The 17849-nt window shown below is 35.1% G+C and overlaps 1 protein-coding gene across 5 annotated transcripts in view; it reads right to left on the bottom strand.

The window, feature by feature from the left end:
- Positions 1 to 17849, bottom strand: part of PDE4D (phosphodiesterase 4D) — a 553794-nt gene that overhangs the window by 173622 nt on the left and 362323 nt on the right. Inside the window, exon 1 of one of the 5 annotated variants that reach the window (XM_032095593.1) lies at positions 11501 to 11911. The exons of the other annotated variants lie outside the window; for them this stretch is intronic. Within the exon in view, the coding sequence (XP_031951484.1) occupies positions 11501 to 11625 (125 nt within the window). The 5' untranslated portion in view covers positions 11626 to 11911. Of the gene's footprint in view, positions 1 to 11500; positions 11912 to 17849 lie in introns of those variants that run through there. 5 annotated transcript variants of the gene reach the window in all.

Here is a 17849-nt window from a genome sequence, read left to right as displayed (position 1 = left end):
GCATTGGCAGCAATCCATACTTCACATGTGCATTTAAGCCAGCAACTCTTAACTATGGATAATTATTTTTCATTCTTAAAAATTAAACTTGTTTCTTCAAGGATAATTCTGGGATCTCCAAACTTTCCTCTTTTAGGAAACAGGATCTTAGGAACTGGAACACCCTCACAGCACCATTTCAATCTCAAAATGGACTCATTTTGCAGCAGTCGCTATACACGCACAGAGGAAAGGCATCAAGCCTTCATTTCATAGAATGGAAATTTTGGGATATTATTTTATAAAATTTGAAAAAAAATTTGACTTCTCATCTACATTGTTCTACATTGTTTCTGGTAACTCAAGAAACTGTTCTAGATAGCTTTACTTGTTCCTATTGCAAATTATGGAGGATGAAAAAAATCTATTGTTTTAACACGAAAAGAATTTGCCTCACTTTCAGTTATTTAAAAGTTAGTTTAATTCAAAATATTTTCACTAGTCTGTGTATAGTAATGAACAAAGAAAGGCACCTTGAAAATGTGATTAATTTCACTTGCCTTAAAGGTCAGTTTTGGACAAAACTTTAGAGGTGCCCTTCTCTTTTCAATACTCACAAAAGAAATTTGGATGGTTATTAACAAAGATGCTCGGCTTTTAAATGACTGGGTTGGGAGATGAATCACAACCCAGCTGATTAATTGTTAGGATGTAGCTGTATTAATTTAATTTCTTTTGCTTTCTCAGTCCCTTTTCCTCATGCTTCTAATCTTAAAAGCACATTCTTTTTTGCCAAAGAAATGACTTAAGAACCACACAAAAAGGATAGAAATTTAATTTGGCATTATCACTATCAAGGCTTATTTTCATTTTTAACCAATACTTTTAAACTCTTTTCTTCATTGTGGAATATTGGATTGCAGAATATGTATTCTACATTTATCTTGCTACACATAAAATCAAACACATAGTGTTACTTCTTACTGTAAGCAACTTTTTGTCACACAACTCATTATGCAGCGGTTGGAGGATTATCTTTACCATTTTCCAAACAATCGTCTTGTTGGCCTGTTTATCGCCCATTTTTAAATTTTCAGTACACCTGGTTCTGTCATGCCTTGCAAATGAGGGACTGGGAACAGGGCATTGTTATTTTTGGTTCTTTGCCTGGCATGGGAAGAGAAGGGAATTGGCCTAGGAAGTGTCTGGCTTTGCTCAAGCTCTAAAATGCCACAGCATCATGGGAGAGACTAAGACAGTACTAGAGACTCACGACAGACGTAACCCAGATGAATTATCATCATCAAGTTTGTTCTTTCTCGTAGAGACAGTATATTCTGCTGAGATAAATCAGCAGAATATGTCCCATTACAGCTGTCATCTTGAGGACAGCATATTTAGTGGCAGTCGTGGTATTGCCTTGTGTCTGATATTTCCTTTGGGAGATTCTATTTTGTGATAAAGAATCCACATTTCTAATAATTTTATTTTCTGAAGTTCAATGCTATTTCCATACAACCTTGAAAATGCTCTTTTCAGCAGCTCAGATCTAGCTTCCCTTTGATAAGTAACACTTCTTGAATACGTTTTACTTCAGAGAGCTGCTATATCACATGTTTCAGCAATAATCAGTACTAAGTATGTCTACCCCATGCATTTACTTTCTCATCAGTAGGACAATAACTTATCTCAAAGTTCAACAATGGTATTTCTTATTATCACTGCTTATCATGAGTCACTGTAATACCTAGGAACCTTCAAAGTGAACTAGGGCTCAGGGTTATTAGCTGTGAACCAAGAATATTCCAGCCACAGACATGCTCTTATATTCAAATAATTCCAGCTGGCCAATTAATAAATCAATATCCATAGGAAAAATCTATCTAAATTTATTAAAGTTGATATTTGTGTCTTCACTATTTCTTTTTCTTTTTTTTTTTTTTTTCAGGAAAATACAGCCTTGTATAAAGCGCTTTTATGTACACCCTGAAATTCAACAGAAAATCTTTGGGTTCCCAAACTTTCCTGATTAAACTGAGCATAATTCCTAATTATCTATTTCTGCAACCTCTCATAAGCAGAAAATACACTGATATGATTGTTTTCCCAGCCCAAAGAGATGTATTAATGATCCACTCTAATAACAGCAACACTTTAGGAAACACTGTTAACAAGTATCAGAACAGTAGTATCATCTGAGTGATGTATAAGTTACAAAAAAGTATTTTATTAAGAATTTTTAAGAGACACTTAAGTCATTATGCCATATTCTACCTTGAGATTGTTATAGGACTTAATCAGAACAGCACTAAAGCAGAATGAAATGAAAGATGTGTGTGAGCTCTTGCTGTAATACAGAGGACTATATTTGTTGTGTGCACAAACCCTGGAGAAAATTTGGAGTTCTTTAATGAACCAGCAAAGCACAAAGAACGCTTTTTCCTCATATTGTATCACTGAACAACCACCTGCAGTAGCTTACTGATGAAAGAGAGAGAAAAAAATCTACCAGTAGAAGAGAGCAGACAGATCAGAAGCAATTCCAAATACAAGTAATTATACGATTTAGAAATTAGAAAGCATAGTATTGAAATCCATTTGAAAATAACGTCCTGCTTCATAATAAATTAATTTCCATTTTAGGACTATTTTAGATTGTGAAAGCAACATAAAGCAGATTGCGAAGAACACCAGCAAGAGACCAGACACATAAAACTCAAATGAGTGAACTTTAGGTAGCTGTCCGTAACTGAGAAAACCATGACAGAATGAGCAAGTAGGACTGAAATAGCATGAGAGGTACATCAATACCTTTACCTAAAAATATAGTAATAAGCAGCAAGAATTTAGCAGTACTACCAGTCCTTAGTCAGCCTTAGTATGAATCCCTTATACCTAGGCACCTAATCCAAACTAATCTTCTTCCTAAAATAGTAAATAACTGAAGGAGTCTTCATATTGTCTTGAAATCTCTACCTAGGACACCAAGCATATTTGGCTCTGGAATCAGGCATTTGTAAACTCAAAGGAGGACAAGTGAAAAGCAAATCTGTGTAGTGTCCAATATTCTGGTTTGCATCAATGCAAATCCTTTAATGTTAATGGTTTATGAGCACCCTTATCAAGTCATGAACTTGCTCCAGAATGTAAGCATCTGCTTTAAATTTCCTTGCTTTTGTTGATTTTTCTCAGTCATAAAGCTATTTAAATGTGCATTTCCATTACTAAATTTAAAAAAAATGAAATTCTGCTTATCTATTTGCCAGCATTCATTGCTGGTTCTCATTTACTTCTTAGAAGATATTTGTTAGGTGATATATCTGATAAACTATTTGATATCTATCTGATAGCTATTTGATGTTGCTTTTATTGAAATGTACTGACAGGTAAAGGAAAATATTCAATTGTACTACATGTTTACCCAAACTGTACATCGTACAATTTATCAGGATGTTTAAGAAGTTCAGTGGACAGCTTTCTAATATTTTTGATTCTTAACAGTGAATATAAATTATAAATAAGTGATTTGAGATCAATGTTATGATGGATATTTGCCAGATAAATTATAAAACAGACTAGGAGTATTAAAAGTAGAAAAGAAAAAAAAAAAAAAAAAAAAAAAGACTATATAATACAAAGGTATTTTCCATGTGAGGGAAGCTACAGCTATAAAACTTAGTATTGGAACACATAAAAAAAAATTTTAGCTGAGTTTTTGTATAACGGGAGAAAAAGGGACAAATTCAAACCTACTATCCAGCTCTCAATCAATTTTTGAAAGCTTGCAACAGCCAACAGCTTTGGCCAAATTACTAGTCTAGAAAATTTAAATGTATACTATACTGGGCTAATTTCTGAAGCGCTGTGATCTCATTAGTAGAAATATTTATAAATTAACTTCTTTTGGAATTTCTTTGAAAATTTTTCAGTCACAATAGAGTAGCTTACGGCATCTGCACTACTCCCTTAAATGACTCATATGCCCACAGGAATGTTAGTAGCTGAAAAACACCAATTAATTATCTTTTAGAAAAGACCAAGGTGCAATTCAGGGGTGCATGAGTGTTGGGTCTGCTTGAGACAGTTCTCCCCATAGCAGCCCTCACAGTGCTGTGCTTTGCAGTGGTACCTAGGAAGGTGTTGATAACACGCCTGTGTTTTGGAACTGCTGGACAGTGCTGGCACAGCATAAGTGCCGGCACTCCAACATGCCCTCCCTGCATCAGTAGCCTGGGGATGGGCAATATCAAGGTAGGTGACCCAAGGGTTATTCAATGCCATATAGGATCTGGCCTGCAGTAAAAGCTAAGAGAAAGGACAAAGAAAAGGGCCATTACTATTCATATTTGTCTTCTGAAGGAAGCTCTATGAGTACTGAAGCCCTGCTTTCCAAGAAGTGGCTGAACATCATGCTGATGGGAAATAGAGAATAAACTACATTTTTCCTTCGCTTCCACACAGCCTTTGCTTTGCTTTATTAAACTGCTTTTATTTTGACTTACAAGGTTTTTCATCTTATTTTCTGCCCCCATTGTCCTGCTGAGGTGAAAAGTGATAGAGCCACTTGGTAGGCACCTGGTATCCAGCCGTGGTCAACTCATCACTGCATGTGATGTAATAAGTGTTCCAAAACACGTGCAGAATCCCCATGGCTGGCACAACAGCTCTCCCATCAGACAGAAGGCTTCATATTGACTAATAACTGTTGCCACTCAATATGCTTAGTGTTGCCCATTGATCCCACATTTCAACCTCCCTTTGCACATTCTAAAATATTTCTTCGCAATGAAGGAATGTAAGTGACTAAACAACATTTGTTAAAGTATTAAATTAACTCTTACTGTTGTGGCATGTAAATAACTTCTAGTAATATCCTCTTATTGCAAATTATATATATATATTCTATAAGGTTTGAATACATCAACATTTGTTAAAGTATTAAATTAATTCTTACTGTTGTGGCATGTAAATAACTTCTAGTAATACCCTCTTATTGCAAATTACATATATATATATTCTATAAGGTTTGAATAAATCTTTCAATGACTGAAGACATCCTGAGTTAAAGTTTGGGAATTTATTCAATTAATATTCAATTGCTTTTTTGACCCATGTAAACTCAATGAAAACAGCATGCTTTGAAGAGGATTTCCATAGTTTAACTACACATTTCATGGAAAGGTGTCTCCCTCAGTCTGTTACAGAAGTAATCCCTTCTCCTGACCAGTGCTTTGTCATTGTTCTGAAGAAGATACTGAGCAGCTGTTATCCAGCCATATTCTTCAAAATCTTTCTCAAACTTCCCAGTTGTTCTTCTTTTCTAAGCTGAATATCCCTAGTCTTTTTTCATTTTCTCACATTTTCCCGCTTTTCATCATGTTTGCTATTTTTTCTGCAGCTTTTTCAACTACTCTTTTTTTGAAATCAAAAGAAATCAGAGCAGCTAACATTCAAAACAAGGCCATAACATAGCTATAAATAATGGCCTAACATTCCCCTTTCTGTTCCTTACACTTTTCATCATAACTCCAAATATAATTTTCTTTTCGGCTGCTAAACAATGCTGAAATAATGTTTTCAGGGAACTATTAAAACATCAAGATTTTGCTTCTGAATGGAACTTAGTAGTTCAGAGCCATAAGTTTTGGGGGGGGTTGGGGTTTTTTTATCACATGTTAACCTCATATTTATCTGTTTTTATTTAAATCTGTTGTTCTGTTAAATATTCAGCATACTGAGCTCCTTTCCCAGCTCGTTTCTGATGGTATATTTGAGATGGATTATCACCACCATGTTTGTTATTCACCACAATCTACAAGTCATCTCCTAATAGCTGTCTGCAGAGCTGCCGACCTATTTACACTGTCTGTTTCTTCTTTCTAAATACTTTGTACTTGTCTACACTGAATTTCATCTGGATTTGATCTCAGCTGTCCCACTTAGCCTTCTGACCCCTCCTCAGATTGTCATCAAAGTTCTTCCTATTTCACCATTTAAATCAAGATCTCCACACAAGTTCATTTAATTCACCCTACTTGACGTTATATGTTTTTTATCTTCTGAAAAGACATTTAAATCAGATGGATACTCAGTTTATACTAATTTAATCCAAACCAGATTAACTGGTTTGCTTGCAACCCTTTCAGGGCATAAACTTTCCTGTAGTTTTCCTTAACACTTGCCCAGTTATCCTGCTAAGACCATCACATTGGTTGGATGCAACTTTTCCCAGTCTAAAAAGCCTGTCAGGGCTTCTTTTCAACTTAATAGTCTGCTAGGTGTATATAAATTGATTGTGTGATAAATCATTAACTAACCTTCTCAGCTTGAAGACTAAGGCTCAAATATGCAGCTAAGTTTAAAAAGTTTTCATTCTTCTTCAAAGCCAAACTGTTGTGTAACCTTTCAAGCTATCACAAGCCACAGGCTAAATGTTTTAAATTCTGACAGACAATATATTATATCATCTAAAATATAGAAATAGCAGAAGGTACTTCTGCCTCACTACTCTGGACAGTAAATTAATACCCAGGGCCAAATCCAGACATGGTTCAGAAATTGATTCACAAATAGATCAAACATCTGTTTCAAAGTTATGAGCAAAACAGCTGACTGAGAGCACTGACTGAAAGTTTTGAGTTATCTGATTTTACTTTCTATATGTCTGTCCAAGTTCTCAAATCACACTTGTGGAGACTGAAGCTGAGGTACTTTTTTCTTCTCACTGCAAAGGCAAGAGCTGTTACCAAAAATCAGCTGAAATGAGGTAGCACAGCCCCGTGCCTCAACTATCAGGATGACTGCAGTACTTCCGCCAGCTTTTCCCTCAGCCTATAAGAATGGAGCCTTGTTTGTCCTCATTATTTCTCTTGATCTATCTCACTGCATGAAAATAAAGAATTACCCAATTATTTAGGTCATTTCTTAGACATGTTCAGCTAAAGCTACAAGGAAGTGCAGCTAAAACTGGTTGTTAGTGACAGAGCTGCTTTTCTCGTAGGACTGAAACAGCATTGTTCATTCTCACTGGAAGAATGAGAGACTTCAAATCTCAGAACTATTTTTGGCACATCCCCATGTGTATAAACCCACCATCAACCACTGGTGTATTTGCCTGCAATACAGTGTTACCTAAGTCAGGTCGTTTAGGAAATATCAGTGCTTGATTTCAGAACACTGTTCTCAGTGAACAGAAAGTTTTAAATCAGACCATACTTCCAAGATAAACTAATATAAAGAAAAATTACTCAGTTGTTCTTACTCTTTTGCCCTCCCCCTCAGGCACTGCTACTGACTATGTAATATTTAATAACTGATTAGTGAACTGCATTCTAAATGCAACAGGCCATGTACACTTCAATAATATCTCTCTAGTACTTATTGCCACAACAAAAAAACCCAACTATTTATTTGTAAACTACTTTCATACTCTGTGAGTCATTGTAATTCCTGAAAATAAACAGTGACATTATTTCTTTGCTGTACTAATTCTGCTAATGTTCAGATTGCTCCCAAACCAGCTGAACACCATCCAGGACAATGGAGGACAAGGTAGAAAAAGGAATTGGAATTTTATGATGAGGAACCTCATCATAAGCCAGTTGAGGATCTTTCTCAGTTTGACACTACACTGATTTGACCACACCATCACTTACTAAAGCAGCATTTCTTTCAAATGCTCCGGAAGTTTAATTTCAAAAATAATCTACCCTCTGGAGAGTTACAAGAGGGAAAACTGAGAGAATGTGACACAGTTTTCATATGATGAAGCAACACACTTTAAGATTACACCAAAATAAAAAGTAGTTTTTAGAGAGCATTTCAGACAAAATAGAGTACTAAAATGTTACAACGCAAGACCTGCTTGTGAAATAAAGTTGCTCACACCAAATGAGAACAGAACAGAAATAAATTAAACAGCTATTCAGGTCCCTGGTTTGTGTCTGCTTATGCCACAGATTAAGCACTAATGATAGGGTTTAATACTCAAGTTTTATATCGATATCCGACTAGCCAAGCGTTCATTAAGTTGTCACTTCCAGCTCTACCAGTCCACCAAACCACTGCACTAATAGTGTATATGATATATTTCAAAGAAAAACATTTTCCCCCTACATGTTGGATATAATTTCCTGCTGTATTTTTTTTTGTTTCAGTAGAAAAAGCAGGTCTTCCTTCTTGGAACAGGATGAGCTTTGCGACATGTTTCACCATATATTAGAACTCATTAATAGCTTCATTCTGTTTCTATGGACATGAAGATGCAACTAAAACATTGCCATTAGTCTAAGTCCTAACCACTGTGTCTTTGCAATTTAAACATTTAATGGATATCATTACAAAATGATGACTAGCTTGGTGATTTGACAAAACCCCATATTTGTACTTAGATGCAGGACAATATCAGAAACAATCTTCTTGCTTCAACTGGTAGTATTGTAATTCTGAAATTTCATCCTATTCCAGACAGAGCACTAATGCAGAAATTTCAAGTGATACAAAATTTTAAAAGGCTTGCATTTAAGGTTAATTGAAATGTATCTGGTATTAAAAGCCTCAAATGTTTCTCTTATTTGTTTGGGATTTTTTTTGTATGAGCCTGTGGAATCCTTATGATGTAAAAATCTAAAACGAAAAATCTCCTCCGAAACAAAAATTTGGCACATTTCTTCCTAAAGACAAAATGGAATGATCAGTTTGAAAATCTTCAAGGAACTTGGTGCTATACATTTCTGTAAAAAGTTTTAGTTTTCAAGACATCCTGGGAAACATCCAGATAGCACTATTGAAATAGAGAAGTGCTTGTCTCAGCTTTGGTAACAGCCATGAAAACATGCATTACATAATTTCAAAATGTATATATTTGTGTGTGTGTCTATGTGTGCATGTAGAAAGTTTACATGTGCACACATAAGTGATGGGTTTTTTTCTCTAAAAAGAAACTTGCATTTAATAATTCATATTTCTAACTCCACAACCTAGATATGACTACCTCTCACTTCCTGTGAGTACCTGGTCATAAAAGATGCAATTACCTCCCCAAGCCTTGATGATATTTTGCATTGATGACAAAAACAAAGTCAGCTAAGACACACCTTGCGTGTCAAGCAACACAGAGTGTGATATTTGAGAAAAACTCTTGTATCTCATACACCCATTGAAAGCAAGAATAAACAAATGCTACCTAATGGCAAACAATTCCCCTAAAAGTGCTTCTGTCCACAATGTACTTTTTTCTACTAGCCACGAAAAGTCTTGTTGCAAATCCTCACTCAGAAAGACTAATTTGCTGTGTTTGGAGGTAGAAACATTCTCAGTGACCCACTCATCTTAAAGGTTGCATAGTCTACTTCAGGTTCTGGCTTCAAAGTTACAATACTTATTTTCATTTCCACTATATAAATACTCCCATTCACTTTAATCCTTTTAAATATTTTGAGTTCTACTCTCTTGCAAACTCCTAAATAATACCTGGCACAACAAAACTAATAATTATATTTTGCTTAGAAATTCTTCACCTGCAATTTTTACAAGTTATGCCTCAAACTAATGCACTGAAAAATGTGACTCATATATGTCTGGTGTTTATTTCAAATTAATTTGTACATGGAACCTCCTCTCCCTGAAAAAGTCAGCAAGTAGTCCCAACTGCAGAGTACAATCGTGCACTGTTTATATGAGTTTTCTAAAGAAGGTGAAACAACAGGTAAAAAACAATGAAACTGTGGAAGATCTTCAATTAGTGATACTATTTTGTTGGTTTTGAACTGATGTGGGTTTGAGCTCTCACAAAAGGAAAGAGAAGAATGGGTAGTCATACAATGCATCTACCTCTTACAAAAAGGGAGACAAAGGTATTACATCAATTATAATAAAGGTTAAAATCTTAACTAGAAGAGTTATTAAACGACAGAGAGTCATCTTTCTGAAAGGCAGTAGTGCAGTAGCTTCTAGATTAGTGTTGTGACACCTTAGAAAGGCCTTGGAGATGAAGACTGACAGATATGTCACATCATATTCAGCAGATGCTAGCACCAGCCTCCCTGTTCTTTCAAGACAGCTGAGACTGGAATACTTTTCCCATTATTAATACAGTGTAACAGAGGAAATTTCTCTGGCTTACAGACAAAAATGAATCACTGATTGTAAAATCAAGTTATGCATTTGTACAAGATCATTTGTATTTCACTGTTGGTTTGTTTTTCTCCTCAGTATATCACCAGCCCTGATGAAGTTCTATTAATATGTACTCAGCAAACACTGAAGTGTACATGGTGGGGAATCATCTACAGACCAGAGAAATATACCCTTCTAATATCAAAATCAAAACTCAGGCTTTAGCATAGCCTGATACTATCTTAGAACAGAGAAATAAAATCTTGGGAAAAGTTATGTATTACAATGATTTTTCAAACCATAAACAATTAAGACGAAATTAGATTCTATAGCAAAATCATGGTGCTCTCTAAGCATTAGATTTAAATATTATTCAAAATTTTCTTACTAGTTTGGTTACCTTTTTAACAGTATTCTTTTAAAAATTAAAATTAGAAATATTATGGAAAAGTACAATTATTTTTTGAAACTGGAGAAAGGTTTTCATTGAAGTTTTCACAGTAGATTTTTCATTTTCCTAGTCAAAATTTGTTTTTTCTATTTAAAATCTAATGTAATCTTGTCATTTCAAGAAAAAGTACTATGAACTATATAGGCACATGAAGGATTTTGGACTATAAATATAGATTTCACCTGAAATTACTTTTGGTAAGGCAGCTGGTATAAAAGATCCTTTTTTCTTAAGGCAAATTTTTGCATTAGAATCTCACTTTTTTTACTCAAAAAAGCCTCTGCTGAAACACTAATCAGATATCACCTGTTCTCTGATCTGATATCCATTTTTTTTTCCACTGGCACAAAATCAAGGGAGAGTGATTTTTTCACACAAGAAGTTTCAGTAACTCTTTCAATTCCATTAATAAAGAAAGTTCCTCTTTATTTCACAGTTTGATAAAATTGGATGGAAATTCGGTCACAATGAACAATACACAAAAGGCTATTTAAGCTATTTTTCTAAAATATGTAACAAATATACTCCAGAGAAAAAGACAGAAAATGTTTAACCTAGTTCGCGATATCTGACAAGTTGGATTAAGAAATAATTTCTCACTAGTCAAATTCCTAGTATTTTTTGCTTGAAATTTAAACACAATAGCCTTAGTTACCTGTATTTAAGAAATTAAGTTACTTTTCAGCCCTGAAAAGTTTTCTCCTTATTGATAACTGCACATATATACAAAATATAACTTTCCACTGCTATATTTTTTTTCTGCTACCTGGTATTTTGCCTTTTTCTTTTTCATTACATTTTTCTTCAATGATTTAATACTGAACACACCAACAATGAAATGGTTTTTATATAGCACACCCATCTCCCCCTCTCTCCACACAAGCTCAGAAGGTTTAAAGGCAGCAAGTTGTAGACAATGCAAACACTTTGCTGAAGAATAATAAAGTCTCATACCGTCTCCTTTGCTGTTTAATATCAATTGGCTTGTTAATAGCATAAGGCGATCCGTGAGTGCAAGCATTCTGGAATCTAGCCACTTTCCCCAGAGCCAGGTGATCACAGCTAGGTGGTAAACTCATTTTATCCCAACAGAAGCAGCACAAGACTAACGGCCCAAAGGATGCATTCCTGGGAAAACTGGAAACAAAATGTTACATAGTCAACATCATTGAAGTGTGCTGCTCCAAAAGAGCCAAGCAGTCCTGTGCCGGGAAAGCAAATGCTCCTCATCTCAGCTGTGTGTATCACCCTCATGGATGCAGGAAATCAGCTGTCTATTTCCACCCAGTCATACTCCAGCCAATTACTGATTAAGCAGATAAAGCAGAAAGTCACTCAGGAACAGTTTCTCTCATCCATGGGCAATAATCTTTTCCCTAATAATCTGTCTTTTTTTTTCTTCTTTTTTTTTTTTTTTTTTTTTTTTTTTTTTTTTTTTTTTTTTTTTTTTTTGTGGAGAACAGACCATAAAGACAATTTAGTCAGTTAAGACTAATATCTGAAAAAGCCACAGACTGAACTCATTTTGAAGCAGCAGGTGGGCCAGAAGAGATGTTTTTGCATATATCAAAAGATGACAGTGGGAGGAGGAGGATCTACCCACTGGTACACTTAAAAAGGTCAAGTAACGTCTAAGTTTCACAATGTGAACTCAGACTGGTTACATTTGCTCTACAAATTATTTCATAATTTTATCTCTATAAAGAAAAAATGAAGATCACATAATTCATTATATATTTTATGAAGTTTTATATTCTGAGGTATGTTTCTTATTGCATAGCAAAGCATTCTCCACTAACACAAAGTAACAAAATGTGAATAACCTCACCTAAGAACCTACTCTGTCTTTGAAAAACGGCAATATATAAAACTGTTTTCTCATATCTGTAACACATTTTATACAACTCAACAACTCAAAATTATCCGTGGAATTGCCTTTATTTATGAAACTGCATCTACTTGGCCTCCACCATCTCAGCTCTCTGTGCAATGCTCTTAGAGGTCCCAACTATAAAAAAAACCAGAAAAGTAGTACTCCAGTGCAACTTTCACACACAATCAAATTATGAAGTGCATTTTACACTACTGCATGAGAATCTGAGAGATAGAAAGAGATTCATGTTCAGCACAGAAAAAAGCTCTATCATGGAGAACTGGAAAACCAGGGGTATTTTGTGTGTATCATATGTAAGTATTACAAGCACCTCAATCTATCTGGCTGGTATTAATCCTCTTGAATTGCTGGCTTTAAATCAAAGGAGGTTGCAAAGGTGGAAACCTAACAGGAAACAAGACAGAAAGAAAGATAAGGCTCCTTGTGAGAACAATGAACTCAGGAGTGTTCCCAAAAGGGGAATACCCTATGCCTGGCTCCAGAGCAGGTGGCAACATATACCTTTCCCAGACTGCAGTGCACTAGAGAAGGAAAAAGAAGTGAATGGCAAGAATGTGCCCACAGTACCTCAGTGAAAGCAGACAGGTAACAGAGGTATCCAACAGAATGGGAAGCAGGACGCCTTGCCTCGGAACCACTAAAATGGAGTGGAATCAGGGGTTCAAAAGTTCACATGCATCAGACAGGGGCTCTGGCCTGCAATCACAAGACAGCTGCTCCATGTGCTGCCACCCTCAGTGCCTGGCTGGAAACAGAAGCAATTTGTCATAAGCCCTTGACAGGTGTCAAAGTCCCCATAGGACTTTGTTAGGTGATGAAAAAACAGGCAAAAGGTGGGCAGTCATCTACAGCGTGTGCTTCCCTTGCATCTAATAAAAACGGATAAATGTAACACATAAGACTTTTTATAGGTGGTTCTTAATTCTCTTTGTGTCCTGAAACTGTTTTGTCTGTATAACTGGAGTATAATTTTGCATGCACAGATATTATAAGATTGAATTCAATCCAGGTAAACTTTTTACTGCATTAACAGCCACTCTAAGGAAACAGAAGGCCATACTCTTGGAAAGATGAAAATGTGACAGATGAGAGCTGAAAATCTGCATTAGTCTTTTAAATGTGACATTAGTATAAGGCTACATCTGATTCTACTTAGGATATAAGATACCAGCAGTTAAAAAACCCTTTAGAAACTACTTCAGCTTTGTACAAAGGAAAGCTAAAATAAATAAATATATCTAACCTAAGCCTCAAGCAGCCATTCTCCAACATGCAAATACAGTTATGAAAAAAAAGCCACCCAAACTAAAAAGCAAGCAACCCAAATATCCTGCCTATTAGATCTTTACTTAAGAAAGAACAAGAAGAAAAACGTAAGGAAAGTAGGAAAATCTAAAAATCAAATAAGAAAAATCAGATCAGAGTAAAATCAAAAGGTTTTTTCTCAGTTGTGGCTTGTTTATTGGGTTCTTGTTTGGTTGTTTTTTTGTTTGTTTATTTATGTTTGGGGTTTATTTAAGTGTAACTAAAGATGGTTGTAAACCAGTCTTGTTATATATGGAACAGTTTCTTCCTTGTTAATAAAGTGGAATAGTTTCTTTCCATTTCATAATGGGTACATACGCACAACTGGAAATATTTGTTCTAGGTACAAAATTGATTTAATTTATGCCTTGAAGATTCTTCACCGAAGAAGGAATTAAAGTGGGCACAACAGCACTTCAGATGCCATGCTGTGTCAGTAAATTCTCCATCGCTATGCTGACGCCTGCAGCCCAGCCACCAGGCTGCCCTCAGCAGCACTGGACTGGAAGAGCTGGGAGGCTCCAATCTTACTCCCAGTCTGTCTTCAGAGGCCATGAAAATTTACTGGGAAATATATGGCAAACAACATCTTCCCATCTCACAGTTTGTCGTCACATGTGGGATGGAATATCATATCAACTGCAAAGCACTTTCTACAAATCTGAACAGCCCATTGGACATGACTATTTTGATCTAATTTGGCTAGATTCAAAGTATGGAGCTATTATAAATTGGAAGTCTCGCTGACACCAGATATGCTCCATGGAACTTGTCTTTTACCTGAGAGCTCTTTTGTTCTTCAGTGAAGGATGAATTTTTGAAAACTACACACTAAACACATCTTCAGCTTTAACAGCTTTGTAAAGTATGCAGCCAGAAAAAGTGAACTTACTTGGACATAATGTTTCCAAAATAATGTGTGTGCAGGTAATTACACCATATTCAAATTAGTCTCAAGGAAAATTTCGATGGGACAGTTTAGCATTGGGATATATCAAGGCATTTTGAGATGGGATTGACTTGTATGGAATTTTTGCACAAAAACTAAAACTACTTAATTTTGATATCCGAAGAACAACCTAAATTTTTCCAAGAAGATGTGGTCTACACTATCTTACGATATTCAAAAATTCTCTAAAATCAACATTTATGTGAAAAAAAATCTTCAATTTTTCAATCTGATGTATGAAAGTTGGTGTAGAGCTAAGCCATCCGAGATTTTACTGTGTGGATGGATATTGATATTTTGGATTGACATACAACTTAATTTAAGTATCTTAAAACACTTGACAAAATTTAAATTAAACTTAACCATAGCTTTTGCCCATAATGCAATTGAAGATTCAAGTATTACTCAAACTCATCTACCTACTTACTTGTCTTATGAAAAGTTCTTCAACACTTTTTTTTAATGTTTAAATTAACAAAAGCTACATTTTTATTATCCTTTATTCATAAGCCCAAGTCACAGTGAAATGTAGAATACTAACCTTGTGTCCTTTAAGGAATTACATTCATTTTGGCATATGGTATATGGGTTAGGGTTAGACTATTCTATGTATCAAATTTCAACGATGTCTGTGAAACTTTTGAAACTTAGTTTGATTTGTGTTTGACACCAGGAAATAACAAGATATTAAAGAATAATTAGCAAAATCTTCTCTTGCTGTATGGGAGAAATTACATAAGATTTTAACTTCTATTACTCCTATTGATTACTGCTATTAGATTGCCTAGTTTTGACTAGACTGCCTCAGCCAATGTCATGGGCTTCACTAGATTACAGAACATTTTAAGGAAAAGGCAGGTGTTCCGCACTTCACAGCCCAAATATATGAAAAGATTTTTCTTCATCTATATAGTGTCAGTTCCTCTCTACTAACTAGACATTTTTCCTTGTGACAAGAATTTCTTCCCAGAAATATTCTGACTGTCAAATAATTGACACATGACATGAAAATGGTTTGACGTGACAAATTTTTCTGATGAAGATGTGGTCTTTCCAGAATACAGTAATAACTAAGACCCTAATACATAGATTAATAGATTGGACAAAGCTCCCCTCCCCTTAATTATTTTGAAGATTTCCCCTTTATACATATTTATTTATCTAAATAACTATTTTAAATATTGCTGTTGAACATTCTCTAACTGCTGAATATGGGCAATTATTTAACTCCTAATTGAAAGGCAAAAGAAATATGGGAATACAAATGCTATTTCAACACATTTCTTCTAGATTGATGAATATTTGACCGTCCTTCCCATTTCTTAGAGGATGAATTTCCTATAAAAAGTACTGCTAATTTACTTATAAAGAAGATTATTGCTTGAATTGTCCAAAACTACTTGCATGAGTTTTTTATAAAGTGCTAAGTGTACTCTGATTGATAGTAATCTAAGTATGCTATATGTCCTACAAAGTGCCAGCCAAAACAAACACACAAACAAAAATTCATAACATATGGGTCATATAATAAAGTTATGAATAAGAACCAGCTCTTGCTTACACCACTGCACAGATTGCACAGACATATTGTGAGTCTGCCTGTTACATATGCAGATAACAAAAATGGTTTTACATAGTACATATCAAATATATACTGGAAAAGACCCCCAGTTCAAAGGAGTGAGAAAAATATTAAATAATGGCATATACTTGGCTTCAATTTTTAATGTTTAAATTTGTCTTACAAAGATGAATCTGGTTTTAACATATGTTCTTTTAACTCTGCCAATACAATTTTGCTATTGAAATGTAGGACTACATGCTGCTGCCCTTGAAGGCCCTTTTCTTTCAACTGACTCCTACACACTTTTGCTTCCCTTTATCTCATTAAATAACCCAGGGAATCTTTCATGAAGGCCTTCTATTCTCTTCCTCACATATCATTAAGCCATTAGAATAGCCGCAGTGGGTCCATTCAGCTCAGCACCCCATTTGCAACACTGGCCCAGAAGCCTTCCCTTTCTCTGTCATGCATCTTAACAACAAAACCAGAAAGGTTCAAAAAATTGAATTTCAGCTATCTCATTGCAAGGAAGTCATATTCTTCTGACAGAAAAATTATTTAAGGGCATAAAATAGCTGATGAATAGAAGCAATTAAAAAATCAAGAATTCTCATTAAAGTCAGTCTGCAAGCATAGATAGTGTCACTGTATGTAATGTCACTCATTAAAAGACATTAATGACATACTGCAGTAGTTACACAGCAGAACAATTCTGTTTATTCATCTCTCCAAATGAACATCTTCCTTGAACATCAGCTGCAGCTACTATATTTAGAATACCAAGTTAGTATTGACAATGCTGTTTATTGAATAGGCAAAATAAAGACATTTTAGAAATGTTAGGTGCTGGTAAATGTGCATTACTTCTGCAGCATACTAACTACAAATTTGTCTATTTAGGATTAAATTTTATATTCTGAATATTTTGTATAAGTTAATAATGAAATAATTTCTGAGTCCATTTTTTTAGGTATATACCTCTATTCTTTTTATGTGATATCACCTTGTATGCATTTCTTATATTTCCAAAACCAAACATGTATTGTGCATTTGCACACTCTTCATCAGGGCTAAATTAAAATTTACTATGTTGTCCTGGTGTCAGCTGGAGTAGACTTAAGTTCTTCTAAATAGCTGTTACAGCGCTGTGCTTTGGATTCAGGTGAAAGCAGATGTTATCAGGTGTTAATAACACACTGATGTTTTGGGTTTTGGGTTTGCTAAGTGGTGCTCATCCCAAGTCAAGGACTTTTATTTTTTCCTTGTTTCATGCTCTGCCAGTGAGGAAGTATGCAAAAAAACCCCAATCAAACAAACAAAAAAAATCCTAACAAAACTGGGAGGGAGCACAGACAGGACAAGTGACCCTAACTGACCAAAGGGATATTCCACACCATAGGAGTCATGCCCAGGATATGAACTGGAGGGAGTTGCCTGGAAGTGTGGCTGGTCTGGGTTCGGCAAGGGGGGGTCTGGCTTCAGTCAGCAGGTGGTGAGAAATTGTATTGTGCATCAATTGGCATTTTTCTGCTTTTTATTATCATTGTTATTATTTGAAATTATTATTTTATTTTAATTTCTTTTCAATTAT

The sequence above is a fragment of the Corvus moneduloides genome, chromosome Z (assembly GCF_009650955.1).
Source record: "Corvus moneduloides isolate bCorMon1 chromosome Z, bCorMon1.pri, whole genome shotgun sequence".
Classification (NCBI taxonomy): domain Eukaryota; kingdom Metazoa; phylum Chordata; class Aves; order Passeriformes; family Corvidae; genus Corvus; species Corvus moneduloides.
The sequence above is the reverse complement of the archived record's forward strand: the minus strand, read 5'-3'. Positions and strand labels throughout refer to the sequence as shown.